The sequence below is a fragment of the Pholcus phalangioides genome, unplaced genomic scaffold (assembly GCF_987345545.1).
Source record: "Pholcus phalangioides strain wild (caught in Gottingen) unplaced genomic scaffold, Ppha-v1.0 ptg000015l_1, whole genome shotgun sequence".
Taxonomy (NCBI): domain Eukaryota; kingdom Metazoa; phylum Arthropoda; class Arachnida; order Araneae; family Pholcidae; genus Pholcus; species Pholcus phalangioides.
In genome coordinates, this window is record NW_028301608.1 from 83,133,724 (window position 1) to 83,152,294 (window position 18,571).

An 18,571-nucleotide genomic window follows, 5' to 3' on the forward strand; every position below is an offset into this window, starting at 1 on the left:
TGCCAAAATATGTACTTAAAAATGCCAAAATATGCACTTAAAAATTCCAAAATATGCACTTAAAAATTCCGAAATATGCACTTAAAAATTCCAAAATATGCACTTAAAAATTCCAAAATATGCACTTAAAATACCAAAACATGCTATTAAAAATGCTAAAATATGCATTAAAAAAACCCAAAATATACACTAAAAAAATTCTCTGAATAGTTAAAAATTACAAAAATTAGAAAATAAGCATTTAAAAAATCACCATGCAATAAAAGCAGATATGCTTTTAAAATGAATATTTTCTATATCTTGGTGCATATGCAATTACAAAAAATATTCCCACATATGTGTACACTGCATATACAAAAAACTTCTACATATTCTTTGGACATTTTTAATTTCTAGTTTGTTGTAACTGCTCAGTAACGAAATACCAGTAACAAAAGATTTTCGGCGCTATTTCTTAAAATAATTAAACGCTTTTGACATATCTCTAGAAATAGTCTTAGAAAATAGAACACTTGATATTTGGAAAAAATACGAACATCTCTATTAATTCACTAAACTCCACCTGCGGCAAAAAAAAACTGATGTTATGAAAATAAGGTAAAACCCTCATAACGGACACCCCTCAGATGCGATCACCCTTCTTTTAAGGTGGAATAATATTTTCCCCTTGTTATAATGGAAGTATGCATTTTAAACCCCTGATCAACGGTCACCTCTCTTTTTACGAACGAATTTATTTGTGCCGTCGGTGACCGCAAAAGAGAGGTTTTGCTGCATTATTAGCAATATTTATTTGAAAAATTATAAAAAAGTGATTACACTTGAATAAACATTCAAAAATATGCACTTATTCTGAAAATTATTTGATTTTATGCATTTATAAGCAATAATGTTGAAAAAGGCCGAAACATGCAAATGCATATAATCCGTGCTCTAGTGATGACTAACTAAAAAAAATTGAATCTAAATTTTTCAGTGAAAAATATTTTCTCTTAGCAGTTATATGCATCGTTCTGTCATATATGAGACATATATAGAGAACAACATTTATGTAAAAACAACGTAAAATGTTTGACTTTTGAAAAATCTTGAGAGCTATCAAGAAATTTCGTAAATTAATAAGTCTATCATGAATCCGTTGGTGAATAAGTTACTGACCTTTAATAATATTAATGTATACAGGGTGTAAAGTCCCATATTCTTATACTGTGAAATCTCCCAACAGCGGCCACTAACGGGACCGATAAAATGTGGCCGTATTGGGAGCTTGCCGTTGTAAAGAGGTAAGAGGTTCGGTATTTCTGAGAGAAAAACTAAAATTTTTGTTTTCATGCAAAAGTGTAACAATCCATGTTATAATTGATTATGATATCCGACTACGTTGAAAATATCATTTTGGAAGAAAATACCGACTTCCCCCCCCCCCCCATTTTTTATGGAAGTCCCGTTTATTGTAACTACAAAACAGGCCTTGTTTTGTTTGTATGACGCTTAGAACCGAAGTTACGTCCACTTAAAGAATGTTGAGTTTTCACCCATACAAGTAATCTGCGAATAAAAACGGGAGGCTGCAATGCCTGCACTTGGTGCTTCAAGCTAATAATGCGTATTGTAAGGGAATGGAAGTGTATCTCTCTAGTGTATTGGTCAGTGCACTTGCCCCGGTAAACAAAGGAGACCCGGGTTCGATTTCCGGAGGATACAAATCCCTTTCCTTTCCAAAGATTCGTTTCGGAATAACATCCAGAAAATCCTTACTCTTCAGTAGAGATTCAATTTTCTTTTTATATGAGACTTTCAATAAATATTTCGTACGGGGAATATTTTTAATAATTAAGTATTTCATGATTAGAAAAATCATATAAATATAACGTAGTAATTGTGATGAAGAATCGTCCATATCGGACAAGGACAAGTGATTGCAGAGGACAAGCGTCGACAGCGAAGCACCGTTGCCAGGGAACGGTGCTTCATTTAACGGTTGCTAGGATAGATGATTTGGCTGTAGTATGTTGTTATTATAGGAAGCCCGCCATGTGCCCTCATGTCATGGCCAGAGAAAGAGGACACTTACACTCTTACTGCTATAGCTTATATTAAATTGTCTTTTTTTCTTTTCCTTCTACTTCACCACAGAAGATTATGGATTCCGAAATACTCTAAAAGAAAAATGATAATAACCCCTCAAAAATCATTATTGTATCCTCGTGGGCTTCAATTACCTTGCCAAGCATCAAATCTTTCAAAATCCCTTTTCTTCTTTTCACTAGCTTCGTACGAATGATTAAATGCACCAACTATTCTAATAGAGGGGTATTTAGCGTGAAAAGAAAAAGTCTTTCCGGGTTTAAATTCAATTATTTGACGCTTTGGGGAGTTTCAAGTGGTGAAATTGTTGACAGCTTAATTAGTCGTTAGTTTCTTCTGTTCTGAATGTTTCCATTACAGTTGGGTATTTTAATAAATCGTATAACGGGATTGATTTATTTTCAAAGTTGTGCTTTAGATAGGAATTGGGGCCGTTGTGGTGATCGAGTGGTCATAGTGACGCATCGCCCAGGTTCGCTTACAAGCTATTGGCAAGAAATTCGGATAACTTATATTTGACGAATCGGCGATAAATATGGTAACCTTGTCCTAACCTAACCGCACGTTAAAAAAAGGAAAAGAAGGAGAAAGAAAAAAAAGTAGAAAAAAAGGAAGACAAAAAAAAAATGAAAGGAAAACGGTATAATCGATAAGTTGGAATAAGAGTACGTACGAAGTAGATTTCTTTTTTCACTGTCACTTTACTTGTTTTCTTCCGATCTTATATGTGTATAGTAGAAGGATACATCACATATGGAAAAAACCACTAATAGGAGTATAGAAATAAAAGGATGTTAAAAAAAACTGTTTTTTTCATAGGGTTACAGGAAAGCTTCGCGATGATGAAGAGAGAAGAAAGAAAACAGAGAGAACGTGTTTGAAAATTTATTCCACTGGCGTTTGGACGCAATATTATGTCCTTGATCGTGAAGTAGTTATGTGGGAGTTTTACTGTACTTAATGCAATGCAATTGAAATGATTCGTTTGATTACTTTATCCCGTTTGCTTGCTTTTTGTAGTGAAATCACAATGGAAAGTTCGACGGATTGGTTTGATGCGCATTTTGAAATTTTTCCTCTATTTCTAAAATAAAAAAAAAAACCTAACACACGATATCATAGGAAAGGGAAGTTCTCAACAGTGTATGTTTTTCCCATTGTTGACAAATACCTCGCGTGAAATCGAAAAACCCACACATGCAAACATGATAACCATTCGACATTAATGCTACTTTTATGCCGAATTACCGAATTTGGATTTCCAAACACAGCGAATACAAAGACGAAACAATGCAAGAGGAAATGAACCATTTCTAAAAGGGTTTAAGAGTTTCTCACGAGCGAACAAAACCAACACATTGTGGAAAGGACAATCACCAGTCTTCCATAAAATTGCATATTTAAGCATTCGTGGAAACCGTGCAAGAACTCAAAAGACAACAGGCGGACATCGAAATACTACTGCTGCTAAAGATGGTGATGAGAATTTGTTGTTTTCTGATATTTGTGTCGATATCTTACCTTGCCGTCAAAGCATCGATAGCCGAAATTTACTACGTATGTTATAGCGATGTGGTGTGTAAATCCGGAGGTAAGAAATTATATTATACGCATATTTTATTTACGCATTAAAACATCCATGAACACCGTGTGTGGAAAATTGATCGCCAACAATTCACTGCTACACAATCCATAGAAAGGAAAATTTACAGCTAGGAAATGACAAAGTGAGTGAGTGTATAAACAGGTGAGAGTGAGTAAATGAGCAAAAGCGGGATTGATCAAGTTAGTCGGGGTGAGTTAGTAAGCGAGCGAATGACTGAGGGAATGCGAAGATAATCGAGTGAGCGAATGAGCCAGTGAAAGTCACTCATACCGTTACCCATTCACTCTGTCACTCCCCCACTTCGATGTTCACTCATATGGTCACTTCCTCACTCATCTGGTCGCTCAATTAGTCACTGTCTCGCTAACTTACCCATTCATATGGTCACTCACTTAATCAATCACTGACTTGATCACTAATACCGTTACTCACTTACTCGGTCACTCACACAATCACTTGATCACTCGTTCGGTCACTTCCCCCAACCACTTGATCATTCATACGGTCGCTAACACAATCACCTAATCACTCATTCGGTCAATCACTCACTCACTCACTTACTCCATCACTCGGTTAATCACTCACTGGTGATGAGCTGTTGTGGTGAATTTTCCTGTCGGTAAAGTTTTGCCGGTGAATTTTCCGTAAATCCACGAAAACACCTCGTTCTTTTTTTTTTAACCTCAGGAAGTTAATATTTGACTCAAAGTATTGTGAAGCTTTTGAGTTAGAAATATGGCGAATATGAACTTTGCTTCCATCAGAGGGTAGCACTTCGATTTGAACATGCAGGGGTTTTTTTTAAGATGTCTTCTCCAGGAAAAAGTGCCTCCGGGGGAAGTGAGATTTATTACATAAAATATAGCAATGAAATTCTGGAAAAAATAGTATGTGAAAGTGAATATACCCTGCATCATCTTGGCTGAAACTAGAAAAAAGAATTAAATTTGAAAAAAAAGTAAAGATTTACTGACATTCATGTTTTTAATATACACTGCTCAAAACAAGTAGGGGAACAAGCAAAAAAGTGAAGAAAACCGTGCGAGACAGCCACGTATTGGCATACAATGGATAGTACACGCGTATCAATGCGCAATACGGAAAAAAGACGTAAAAAAATTTGGAATTAAGCTTTAATTCTTTGAAAATATGGAAAAAACATGAAAAGATGATTTAGGGCAACAATTTGGTTACATGTAAACGATAAAAAAAAGTACTGTTTAGACATGATGCATGAGTTTTAATAGGGCGTGTGGTCTCCTCGAACAGCTAAGACTGCTGCACACCTGTTTGCCATGGATGCGATGAGGTTATCGATCAGACTTTGGGGAATACTGTTCCACTCCTCAAGAAGTGCAATCTGCAAGTTTCGGACAGTAACAGGCGGCCTTGGTCGCGCAGCAATGCGTCGTCCGAGCATGTCCCAAACATGCTCGATTGGATTCAGGTCAGGAGAGCACGCTGGCCATTCCATACGCTGTATTGTTTCAGCTTCAAGCATGTTCTCCACCAGACGAGCTCTATGCGGTCGGGCAGTATCATCCCGGAAAACAAAGGAATCTCCAATGGCTCCAGCGTAAGGGATGGCATGAGGTCGCAGTATCTCGTCTGCATACCTTCGGGCCGTCAAAGTGCCATTCCGAATGATATGCAGGTCCGTACGTCCGCCTATGCTGATTCCACCCCGTACCATCCAACCAGCTCGTCTGTATTGTGACCTTTCACGAACGAATGCGGGGTTATTTCGAGTGCCCTTATCCCTCCATACCAGAACACGTCGGGTGTCACACTCCAGACTGAATCGGGACTCGTCTGTAAACAGCACTTGGCTCCAATCATGTTGCTCCCAATCTCGATGTTCAGCAGCCCATCTTCTTCGGGCCGCACGGTGGCGTGGGGTCAACGGAATGCAGACCATTGGCCTACGTGCATAGAGCCCTCCCTCATGAAGCCGATTACGTACTGTTTGGCTGGACACCCTTCGTCCTGTTGCCAAGAGCAACCGTCTTTGCAGCTGCGTAGCATTCTCTGTTCTGTTTCGACGGGTTGTTAACCGTACATACCGGTCATCAGTTGCTGTAGTGGCGCGTGGCCGACCTTGCCCTGGTCGACGTCTAACATTTCCTGTTTCTTGGAATCGATTCCACAGCCTTGCAACAACACTTCTGGCGACTCCAACAGCGTCCGCGACACTACGTTGTGTTTGCGCGGATTCCAGTCTGCCTATAACACGCCATGCCATGGATTCCGGTAAATCACGTTGTTGAGACATCCTCAAGTCACCTTGTTTAAAAAAAAAAATACTACGCAATCGAATTTAACAGTTACTGCAGTAAAACAGACGTTTCTGCAACATCCCGATTTCTGCCCTATCTCCTTTTTCTGGTTTTTGACGTCATGAACTTTGATTTGCATATGAAGTTTTCTTCTTCCGTTTCCTGCTAGGCTTCAAATTATGGATGATTCATTTTATGTTACTTATCGGTATACATCTTTGCGTAATTTTGTTAAAACCATGTGCTCCCCTAATTGTTTTGAGCAGTGTATATTTTATGCGCGCAAAAAGTTCTTGAAAATTCCAAAAAAATGAATGCTCGGGTCCGAAAGGGATATTGGGAAAATAACCTTTCAGGGTGACCATGAAAACTCAATAAAAGAGTAAAAAAAAATAAGTATTATGAAGTAGTACACTGTACATATATGAAGCGTAGAATGACCCTATCCGTTAGTTCAGCGGTTCTCAACGTTTTTTGACTCGCTTTCTAGTATATAATTTCTATGGCGGAGCCCTGTTTGACTCGAGGAGCCCTTTTTGTATATAATTTTTATGGCGGACCCCTCTGTGTAGATCTTTTTTTATTTATCTATCATTTTTACCGATTTATTTTATTTTCCTCGAGTCGCCGCGGAGCACCGGTTGAGAACCGTCGCGTTAGTTAATGTGCAGTTGTTTACCTTAATTTCTAACAAGTTTCGAATTCAAAAATACCTCAGCGAATATTGCACTTAAAAACGTGGATTTTTTTTTTTCTACTCAGGAGAGACGGGGAAACAATTTTCTCTCAAACTGAGCGACCAAATAAAAAGTTCTTTTTTTTTCAATAACTGTACAATATTGCAATATTAATGACGTATCTGAGATACTCTACAAAAGTTATCTGGATACTTTTTTCCAATTAGAAGTATGCTTCTAGGATCAACGGTTCTTGAATAATCTCATGATGTAAGGACTTTCCTGTAAGCCCCCCTGTGTGTTCTAGGAAGTAATCTAGAGCAGTGTTTCTTAATTTTTTTTGCCCGTGGCCCACTTTGAACCATTTTTTTTTCTCGTGGCCCCCTGCCTTACCCTCAGTCTTCAACTCCCATCTAGAAGAAAGATCTTTTATACGTGTTGAAATAATTTTTTCATTGAATTTATACTGAACGAAAATTTTGCAAAGAAAATTGGCATCCAGACCACTGGCCTATAATTTATTGATCTCCCTACTAGTCCGAGTTCTATCAGAACCGTCTCAACGCCCCCCCCCCCCCAGGTAAAGTGATGCTATCTTAGTCCCGTACTTAACTGGAAATAAACAGCCTACGCATTTCCTACTTATTTTCAAAATTTATTGTACCATACAAATATCAAAATGTCCCTACCTTACTTATTGACATGAGGGCCCCGGGCACGACCCCTCACAAGAGTGGGACAGTGAGAGCTGCAGCCCGGGGCCTGATATGGTTTTCATCATTTTTGTTTTTTCACACTATAATTCAATATAGAGAAGGAGGTCTGTGAAAAATCTAGCCAGGGACCTGCGAAAAACTTCATCCTAGGGAACTTGTTGCAAAATGTAGGCGGTGAGACCCGGGTTGGTCTATGCCCTAAGACGACTCTGGTTTTATGGGTGGTTTTGTTGGATTCTGTGCGTGTATAGTCACTAATATAAAAGCTTTATTTCTTCACACCTTAATTTTTCTTCTCAGCTCTCTGAAGCCCTCCAAACCACATGTCATTTCCCCATTCTCCATTTCCTTCCGTGGCCATATGGCCCCCCTAGTGGTACTGGGATACCTCAAGGGGGCCATATGGCCCCCGGTTGAGAACCACTGATCTAGAGTAAAGGCACTAAGGAAAAGTCTGGATCCCGTCTTCATTATTTAAAAGAGGAAACAAAATAATCTGAAGCGTTCCGTCCTCGAAATTTCACTAAAGTATCCATATTGGTTTAGCTTCCATTAAACATATTGTTTAACATATTGTTACACACATTTAACATATTGTTACACACATCAGATATTGAATATTTTACATTTATTTTATTTTATTTTTTGTTCATAGAGGAGGGTATACGGAAGTTCGAGAATTGCTACTCTACTTTCACTGACAAGGTAAGTTCAAAATGTTAACATTTTTTTATATTGCACTTTTTATTAATTTGCAACAACTTTGCTTTAAACTTACATGCACTTATAACTATATATATATATATATATTTTTTTTTTTTTTTTTTTTTTTTTTTTTTTTTTTAGGATATAGACATTGCTTTAGCATATTGGGCTGAGCAAATAGGATCTCAAGGTGATATGAGACAACTACTCGGTGTAGCTTGCAATGACGATAACGCCGCAAAAAATGTAATTTCTTATACTTTTTACTTCTAATGTGTGATTCCATGATTTAAATTCTCATGAAGGTCAAAAAATAAAATTACTACCATTTGCTGCAAAATAGTGCCATATTTTTAAACAGCATAAAAATAAATTTATGAATTCATCATAAAGCTCCGCATCGGCGTATCCAGGATAAAATTTTGCTTTCACACACACACACACACATGTATAATTATTGTTTGCTCATATTCTATAAAACATATCAGTTAAAAAATGCTTATTCTTAAATGCTCAAATGCTCAGAATCTTTTTCTGTGTGTGTGTGTGTGTGTGTGTGGTGTGTGTGTGTGTGTGTGTGTGTGTGTGTGTGTGTGTGTGAATAGTTAAAATTTAATATACTTCAAATTTAAACGTCGATGTTCATTATTGATTTTCTCAAGATTGTACAACATTTGTGCATTTTTAAAAACAAAAACTAAAGTATGCACCGCAAGACAATAAAACAGAGGGTGTCCAACAGCTGGCCAATGGGACGATTCTGTTTCGACAAGGTAAAAATACTTTGCATTTTAATACACACACGAATGATGATCACGAATTTAATTTAAAAACTAAATTCGTGATCATCGTTTGAACTGAAAATGACCTTTTTAGAACTATGACTTGACTGAACTGAAAATTTGACTCCCTGATTTACAAACTGCTGATATTCATTAGGGGCCGTTCAAGTATTACGTCATCATCAATGGGGGGGGGGTTTTCCGATTTGCTGACTTTTGATGACAAGGGGGGGAGGGGGGATTTGGATAATGCTTACGTCATCAACCACACTTTATGAAAATATGAGTTAGGATTCAGAGGGACCGAGCTGATGACGAAATTTTGCTGACAAAGGGGGAGGGGTCAGCGTTTTGTTGACTTTTGCTGACAATTGGGGAGGGAGCGGGTCAAAAATGGCTAAAAATTTGCTTACGTAACACTTGAACGGCCCCTTATTAGCTGTAATGCACGGTGCTGTCCGAGTTTTCCTCTATATACTTAATGCATTGATAAACGGACAAATCATTGTTAAGGAGTAAATACGTCTGAAAGATATTTGTTTGGAAACCCCAATAACCAAAAAAAAACATTCCGAAAGTCATTGTTGAGGCCGATGAACCATTGTTGCCCGACTGTTTTCGCCCATTTGGGACATTTGCCCTACTCTGACGAACTTTTCAAAAAAGCCTATCGGTCAAATCGAGTCCTGTTTAGTATTATATATGCAAAATTTGGCGACGATCGGTCTAAAATTGTAAATTTGTACAGAGAATATACACACACAGACAGAAAATCAATTTTATATACAGGGTGGGTGTCCACTCATTATTGTCTAATGGTTATTTCCTGAACCGCGTTGGTTTTAGAGATAACTTTTAATTAGGAAAAATTTTCAAATGATATCGTGTCCATTTTGCCATTCAAATGAAAAAATATATTAATAAAAATGTTACCGTATATAAATTTTTGCACAACCCCTATTCTCTCACGTCCAACTACAAAGTTGTTGCCCTGTCTCTCCTGTGGAAAACAAAAATATTTCCATGTTCCTAAGTGCAACTTAGATGTTTGAATTCCAAAATCAAAGAAGGGGAAAAAAAGCATAAATAAGGAAAAGGAGCGTTGTCCGTTAGTTTATGATGGACAATGCTCCTCCCTTTCAGTCTTCAACCACCGACTATATATCTATATATATAAAATTGATTTTCTATGTGTGTGTGTGTGTGAGACAGACCTACTTTTGAGTTGAGATCCATGCAATAACATTGATTTCAACTTTTTATTTATATCTTCTCAAGCATGAAAATTAATGTCTCCGTATTGTCTTTTAATATTCAACTGCATAAATTCATATAGTTTAGGATGTTTTAAAATTAATTATGGGTCCGTAAAGTACATCGAAGAAATTCCACAGCTTCAATTAAGCATTTTTGAAAGCTGAAACAGGCAGATGGATACCTTGAATTTCAAGGGGGGGGGGATCGAAATACCTAGCGCCCCTTAAAAAAAGGAAAAAAAGTATATATTCATTTCTATGTTTCTTTAAATCTAGATTTGTTTATTTCATGAAGTCGCGCAGGAAGTCGCCATATTGGTTAACTTAGACACTGTTTGCATGTCCCTCAAAGAAAGAGGGAGATATCACGTGATCCAAACAGCCTCATTGAAGAAAACCCGGGCAGCGCCGGGTATAGCTAGTATATATAATTCATTTTCTCTCTCTCTCTCTCTCTGTGCGTGTGTGCGCGTGCATGCGTGCGTGTGTGTGTGTGTGTTTTCTCCAAATTTTGCATATATACCAAATGTGACCTGACTTGAACGATAGGCTACTTTAAAAGTTCGTCAGAGCAGGGCAAAAAACTGTCGGGCAACAGTGGTTTTTGGGCCTCGATAATCATTTTCGGAACGTTTAATTTGGTTACCGTGGTTCCCTAGCAATGCGTTTCAGAGGTGTATGTGCCTTTACGATGGTTTGTCATTTCTTTAATGCTGACAGTGTGTATGTATAATAGTTTATGCCTTTATAACGGTTTGCCACTTTTTCAATCCTCCTAGTAATGAGAGCTTTTTGAATAGACGTCAGAATCATAATCAGCATCACTTTGAGGAACAGGCAAAGGATTATCCCAATAGAAATCAGTGTTAAAATTGCCGATTTTACTGTAGAAATGCGGAAATTTAGTGGGAATTTCTGCCACATCAATAATTTTAAAAATTGTATTAAATTCTCGATTTTTGAAACATTTCGCTTAGAGTGAGGTATAAGAAGCCCAAAAAATTAAATATCAAGTAATTAGCCGGACCTACGTTTGAGTTGGATATCCATGTAATAACATTGATTTCAACCGTTTATTTATATCTTCTCAAGCATGAAAATTAATGTCTCCGTATTGTCTTTTAATATTCAACTGCATAAATTAATATAATTTAAGATATTTTAAAATTAATTATGGGCCCGTAAAGTACATCGAAGAAATTCCACCACAGCTTTAACTAAGAATTTTTGGAAGCAGAAACAGGCAGATGGATAACTTGAAGTTCGGGGGGGGGGGGTCGAAATACCTAGCACCCCTTGGAAAAGGGGGAAAAATATTCATTTCTAAGTTTCCTTAAATCTAGATTTGTTTCTTTCATGAGTCGAGCAAGAATTCGCCATATTGAAGTCGCAAAAATTAAAGACGAGACGGTTCCCAATGTAACGGCATGCAAAAGTGTTCGAAATCAACACAAATAATACTAAAGATCCCCCAGACGTAAGAACGTTGGAAAAGTAAATAAAACTTTCAAAAAAAAAATCCAAAAGATAAAAAAGAACTTTATTGAAAAATTAGCTTCGGACAGAAAAATTTGGACAGAAGACAGAAACGTCCATGTGGCAAATGACTGGCAAGCAAAATCTAGCTTTTAGTATCATCCCTGATTGCTATGCAGGATTTACATCGTCTGCTCATGCTGAGTACAAGGTTGTCAACGAGCTGTTGAGGCATTGCTCCCCATTCCTGTTGTAGTGCCAATTGCAGCTCCGAAATCGTTGCTGACGTTCATGCTGCCAAGCATCTCCCTAGTGTCCCACACGTGTTCGATTGGATTTAGATCCGGGGACCTTGCCGGCCAATCGATGCGTTGAACATCTTCACTCTCCAACAGCTCTGCGACAGCCACTGCACGATGAGGTGTACCGTTGTCGTCCATGAAGAGGAACTGAGGACCCATAGCACTTCTAAAAAGACGCACGTGAAAGCCGCTTGGCTCGTTACAGTAACGGGCACCAGTGATTGAACCACCTTGGAAGATGGACGGGTGGCAAGCATGATTCTTCCCCCAAACCAGAACTCCGCCACCTCCAAACCGGTCTCTTTAGATCAGTGTTTCTCAACCGCCGGGCCCTGATATCATTCATACCGGGCCGTGAGTGATTAGCCGTTTCATTTTCCCTCATTCATTTTCCGTTGGTCGTGTGTTTGACCGGGCCTCCAACTCACAAAAATGAATGAAACCGGGCCGCGGGCTTGAAAAGATTGAGAACCACTGCTTTAGATGATGTTGGAGGGAGTTATTGCGTGTTCCCCGTTTTCTCCAGATTTGTATGCGTCCAGAATCGCTAATCAGACTAAATCTGCTTTCATTCGTAAAGAGAACTGGACCTCAATTTTCCAGCTTCGTCCTTAATTTTTGCACACCAGTGTAGTTCAATATTTTTGGAGCTGTATAGGATAGCTACTTTATCTAAACTGTCTAAAATGCATGGCCTATTTAACTAAATTGCCTAAAGTGCTTAGACTATTTAACTAGATTTCCGCTGACTACTAACACTACTACTTAACGTACATGCACAACGTACACATTTCCTCTGCGGAATTTCTAACGAATCGAAAGTACACATGCAGGAACATGTTGTTGTGTATGTGCGTACATGCGTGGATCTAACCCTAACGTGTTTGTGTTGTCAGAATTGTGTTTGTTTGGTGTTCGTGCTGCCATCTGCCTTGCATATTTTGAAGTGGAGATGGTGAATGCTTGAATTTTCATGATATTGTAAGAATCGTGTTGAAGAAGGTGTGCAACTAAGTTGCTTAAAATTCATTTGCGTATTTAACTAAATTGCTGACGAATATTTCAATACGTTCCTCACAGGTTGCTGAAAAATATTTCAAATGGAGGGAGGACGGATCGGTAAGAATATTTTTCAATTGTCTTTTTGTATTTACACTCATGTTCTAAATGCGAAAAATTGTGAGAAGAAACATTGACACACAAATTGGTTGTCTTCATAAATGTGACAAACCTTGACCATCTGTTAATTCTGTCATTGACGCTCAGATAAGAGATATTGGAAAAACTGCGACTTTGGTGGTCACGACACATCGGCTATGACGTCAAAAATTGGCGATCAGTTTAGATTTTCTGCGATCACGTTTGATCGATCGATGCATGCAAGCACCTTACCTTTTCTGAAAACCACCAGTAATCTAAGAAGAGGGCAATTTCATATAAAGGACGAGATGACCACATCCAGACCCTCTGCGGTCACCATTGATCGACCGATGCATGCACCTTTTCCGAAACCGCCAGCAAGTTAAGAGGGGGAGGGCAATTTCATAAAGGACTGTGACCACATCCAGACCATCTGCGGTCACCGTTGATCAATCGATGCATACAGGCATCTTTTCGGTCTGATGGACATCCCGATAAAGCCAAGTCCTTGCTTCCGGAGGTGAAGTGTGACAAATAGGAACATTACCGAAATTGCTCTTCTTTATTGTGGTTGAAAGATTTAATCTGTCATTGTTCTAAGTTCATGAAAGACTCTATGGATCTTATTGAAAAAAATAACGGCGATAAGAATACGACGAAAAAAAAGCAGTTTCAAACAACAGTTGCGGAATCTTTGATTCTTCCAACAATCAAAATGAAATTCCTGAGCATCTTTAAAATTCCGCCATATTGCTCAACGAACTCTCTCCTGAAACTTCTCAGTGGAAATTACGAGGTACCTCGCCTAATTTAATGCCTTTACGATCAGGGACGTAATACTGCGTCCAAACGCCTGTGGAATAAATTCAATCTATCTGACTGTTTCTTCAACCTCTTTTGTCCTCAGGACGGAGGTTTATTTATTGTAACCATATGAAACAGAGTTGTATGTGTTTCCCCCCCCCCCCTCTCTATTCTCCCACTACCATCGTGATATCTCAACAATCAACTGATAACGAGCAACTGAGATAACGATGATAGCGGTTCTTCTCAGCTTCTTCAGCCCCTTCCTCCTTCTCCACTTCATTAAAAGGTAATAGTGTAATTCGTTGATATGTTATTGTTTTTAAACTAGGCCGGATAGTCGAGAGTCTGCTGTACAAATTTTTCTCAATTTTTTGGCGAATGCTTAAACTTTTTACGAATTTATGGGACACCTTGTACATAAACTGTATGTTGCCGTGATTTAATCATAACAAAGTTGACTCGAACATAATCCGGTAATTTTTCGACTTTATTACGTTCACATAATAATTAGAGTATATTTTTACAAATCGGGAATGATTTTATTTGAGATTATGTTAATCCTTCAATAAAAAGTTGTTTTTTGAACAGGGTAATTTTACTGAAGATGAAAATGCGGAGTTTCAGAAAGGCATGGTGAGTACTTTCCAAAACAAAATAGCATCTCATGAAGTTTTTGATCGATTTTCGAAAACTATTGATTTTGATTATTTTTCTTCCTTTTTTTGCTGTTGAGGTGCCTTGTTATCAGAAGCCCCGAGTACCGATGTGATCACATTAAGCGGAGTACATTGCCTAAAGGCTGCTACACACGTAACTGCAAGCTTGACAAGCATGCATATTCTAATTATATATATATATATATATATATATATATATTTTTTTTTTTTTTTTTTTTTTTTTTTTTTTTGCGCGCAAGCATGCACAAATTCCCGTTCGCCCCCACACGGTACAAGCATGCTTGCGCAACATCAGTTTTTACACTGAAGCGATTTACTAAAAATTCATCGACAAACCATTCGGCACATGTAATTGACCGAGTCATTGACCAAGTGACTCTTACGTGCGTAGCCACCTTTAGGCAATTCACGCCACTTAATGTGATCATATCGGTACTCGGGGCTTCTGATAACAATAACCGATAGATAACTATTTCTGAATTTTTAATTCCAGGTTGTAAGAACGATGACAATATGTCCCGTTTAGTAAAACGGGTCAAGTCCGTTTTTTTCCCCCCTCATAACATATTTTAGAACCTTAAAATCAGAGGTCTTCAACCTTTTTCCTAGTCGCGAGCTCTGCCTGTACTCCATCGTCAAAAGGAGAGCACCCTTATACAGCAAGTTTTGACATAAAAATGCATAAAAAATCAGGATGATTTCAATCCTTAAATGCAATGTGTACATGGTGGAATTGGAATTGTTGATCCAGTGCTCGTGAGCACGAAATCGAACACAAGCAGCAAGCACTCTAGGTGGTTCAGGGAGCACCGTGGTGCTCGCGGGGAACAGGTTAAAGATGCCTGTCTTAAATCGCGCATTTTTTTTTTTTTTTTTTGTCGATTATATGTTAAAAAAAGAAATTTCCCATCAAGCAAAATCTTTTTTTTTTATTCTGAAATTATGGAGTTGGAATAGAACCATCTAATGTATATTATGAATTACGATACTTTTTATAATGTACAGTACTTTCAGTGGCGTATTTAAAGGGGACTTAGTGAGCTATAGTACAAGGCGGCAAGTTCAGAGGGACGGCAAATTTGAAGAATGAATGGCTAAGAGTATTAGTAGAGTGGGAGAAGGACGACGAAATTTGTATAATACATACTCCTCTATCCAGACAGCAAGGGACTAGGTCAGTGAGTGACCGAAAGAGTGACACCTAGAGAATTTGCGAGCACGTGAGTGAGCGAAAGAGACAAGGGCGTAGCGGGGGGGGGACTTGGGGGTCTGGTCCCCCCCCCGAAATGAAAGTGGTCCCCCCCCCCCGAACGAAATTTCTGGCTACGCCCCTGGAAAGAGAAGAGTTTAAAGTCTTCCTAAACCCAGTTCAAAGGCGTGCAGTGTAGTCCACTGGTGAATGTAACTGACTCATGACGAAGACCCGGGTTCGAATCTCGTTACTTCTCCTTGACAATTACGGAAATCAGACCAATTACAGAGAGTCTATAGATTCCCTCACGGAAGTCTTCCGGCCGAAGAGCTATGAACGTGGTCAGTTGATACAAACTGACCAAGAACTGAAGATAGGATTTTTTCCTTAACTTACACATGCCTTTACTAGGCCTATGGGAGAGGAATTGCAAAAGAAGCGATATGCATGAATCATAGCGACTATTAAGGCCCGATCGGATCATTGTGAACTGAGTACTGAAATTTCTTCAATAAGGGAGTCATCTGTCCCCTACACAATCTCATAGATTGATAATGATAACTTTGAAGGAAAAAAATGAGCCGGAATCAGCTTCAAAATATGCAAAAAATAAAAAACTTTCGATGGAAAAAAAAATTGATAACATAAACCACACACAAAGTTCTGATAACAAAAAAAACAAAATTCTTCCCATGCTATGATATTGGTCGGTTCCGCGCTTAGTGAAAATTATAACATAACAATGCCCGAATGATAACATTATCCGTGATTTCAATAAGCGGTGTGTACTGTATTGATATATTATATCGAATTCAAACTTTTGAAATCTGACAACTAAAATTATCATGCGTACAGTCGGCCCCCCCGTATTTGCAGTTTTTTTGGCTTTATTGGAAAATGTTTTTTGCAACACTCAGAAATCGTCTCATTCATGTGTTTTGTTTACAAAATTTGAGTTGTGCATGCTTAGGATGGCTCGCTAATAACATTACTGTCATCACTAGAGCTGTGGCAGCTCCTGAGGTAGAAACAGTAACCTCGAGTTAAATTAACCTTTGGTCACAACTTGCGCTCCAGAACACAACCATTTTTATAGAGCCAACTGCAGATATTATAAAATACATTGTCACATTAGCGAAACAGGTGGATGGAAAAGAGTTCAATGATATAGAAATCGAAAAGTTAATTAATAGCAATTCAGAGAATCGACCAATTCAGCATTCATTGAGGAGGAATTAATGCAGTTGACTGCTCCTATAAGCGGTACCAGATGAAGAAAATCAAGATAAAAAAGTGAGTAACTTGGCGGAGTGAGTTAACACCATGAGTAACATAGCGGAAGGGCTTCGCAAGTTCAAATCAGCAAGAGATTGTTTTCATGACATAGATGGTACGTTCCTCACTTGTAGAGCAATTGATAGAAAAAGCCTTGTCAACATATTCCAACGTACTTGATGATATGAAGAAGAAACGGCAAACAGAAGTCACAATGTTCTTTCAGAAAACATCGCAACAATCTCTCTCATTGCGCTCTCTTTTACATTCCCTTCTACCTTTGCGTTACCCTTTCTCATGCCGTTCAATAAACGAGATATATAAAAAAACCGATGGTTTAAGTTATTCGCGGATTTCCCGTATTCGCGGTCACCCCCGGAACATAACCCCGCGAATACGCGGGTGGGGGGGGGGACTGACTGTAATCTAATCATACGTGAAAGAGAAGTTGATTATAGTGAATTCTCTCTTTAGTGGGCACCAACGGGACAAAAAAAAAATGTATCGATAAAAGAGGGGTGACCGTTAATTAAGGATTTGGAAAGTATACTTTTGCTATGCAAGAGAAATTTATTATTTTGCCGTAAAAGATAGGTGACCGCATTTGAGGGAACTGACCGTTAAGAGGGGTTTTACTATATTTGTCTAGTGATTTTTTTAATGAAAAAAAACAAAACTTGAATGGATTATGGACCACCGCTGGCATATCATAACTATTTTTTGTGATACAGTATAATATATTTAACTGCTTCCAAACAATCGGCTTTTCTTGTATCTTACAGACATGCTTCCAGAAAATGGTTCAGAAATGCATGGAGAAAAAAGCATTGATGATGATGAAATGAAATTTGAGAATGAATCGTGCGTCATTTCCAGCACGACACAATGTTTAAGATTGATGAAAAATAAAATATTATTTAGACTCATTTATTAAAAAATTTTTAAAGGGTTCATTTATTCATAATTTTCTCGTAGATCTTTTCCATATTTCCTCATTCGAACATAAGGGAAAAAATCAGTAATACAGCAGACTCTCACTCAGGGCCGGTCATAGAAATTCTGCTGCCTGAGGTGAATAATACAGGGTGTTTCAAAAAGAATCACCCGATTTGAAATGCGTATATTACGAAAAATATTGAACACATAGACACTTTTAAGATTAATTTTATATTACAGGACTGATCATAAAGTTTTTTTACAAACCAAATTGAAGGTGCTCAATCAGGACCGTCTTAAGAGCCTCATGGGCCCCCGGGCTAAGTGCTTTTTATGAGACCCTACCTTTAAAAATTCTTGAAAAATTCAACTACTTCTAGTTTTTCTGAGGCCCCTCTTCTCTTGGGGGCCCGTAGGCCCATGCGTGCTCACTATGCCAACTGTGCTCAATATGTCCAACTTGGGATGCACGGCATATTTCTTTTTCAGATAATCGAAAATCGATGCTCTACTCTATTTACATCACAAGTTTCTCAGATATGACGATTTTTCGATTGTCCTTTAACTTTTTCCCCCACTTTAAAAAGTGGAAAAGGATTTGGCGTGAAGCGCTTGAAAGAAAGCCAATACTGTAAACTCGCTTTATAGTTTGCTTTGCAC

At 38.2% G+C, this 18,571-nt stretch overlaps 1 protein-coding gene across 1 annotated transcript; it reads left to right on the forward strand.

Annotated features, from left to right (window-relative positions):
• Positions 1-3,505: 3,505 nt before the first annotated feature.
• Positions 3,506-17,890, forward strand: LOC149076855 (uncharacterized). Its single transcript, XM_089242563.1, has 6 exons — positions 3,506-3,679; positions 8,019-8,068; positions 8,210-8,314; positions 12,965-13,003; positions 14,420-14,464; positions 17,758-17,890. Exons 1-6 carry the CDS (start codon positions 3,562-3,564, stop codon positions 17,818-17,820), a joined length of 420 nt encoding a protein of 139 aa, XP_089098689.1. The 5' UTR covers positions 3,506-3,561; the 3' UTR covers positions 17,821-17,890.
• The last annotated feature ends 681 nt before the right edge of the window (positions 17,891-18,571 follow it).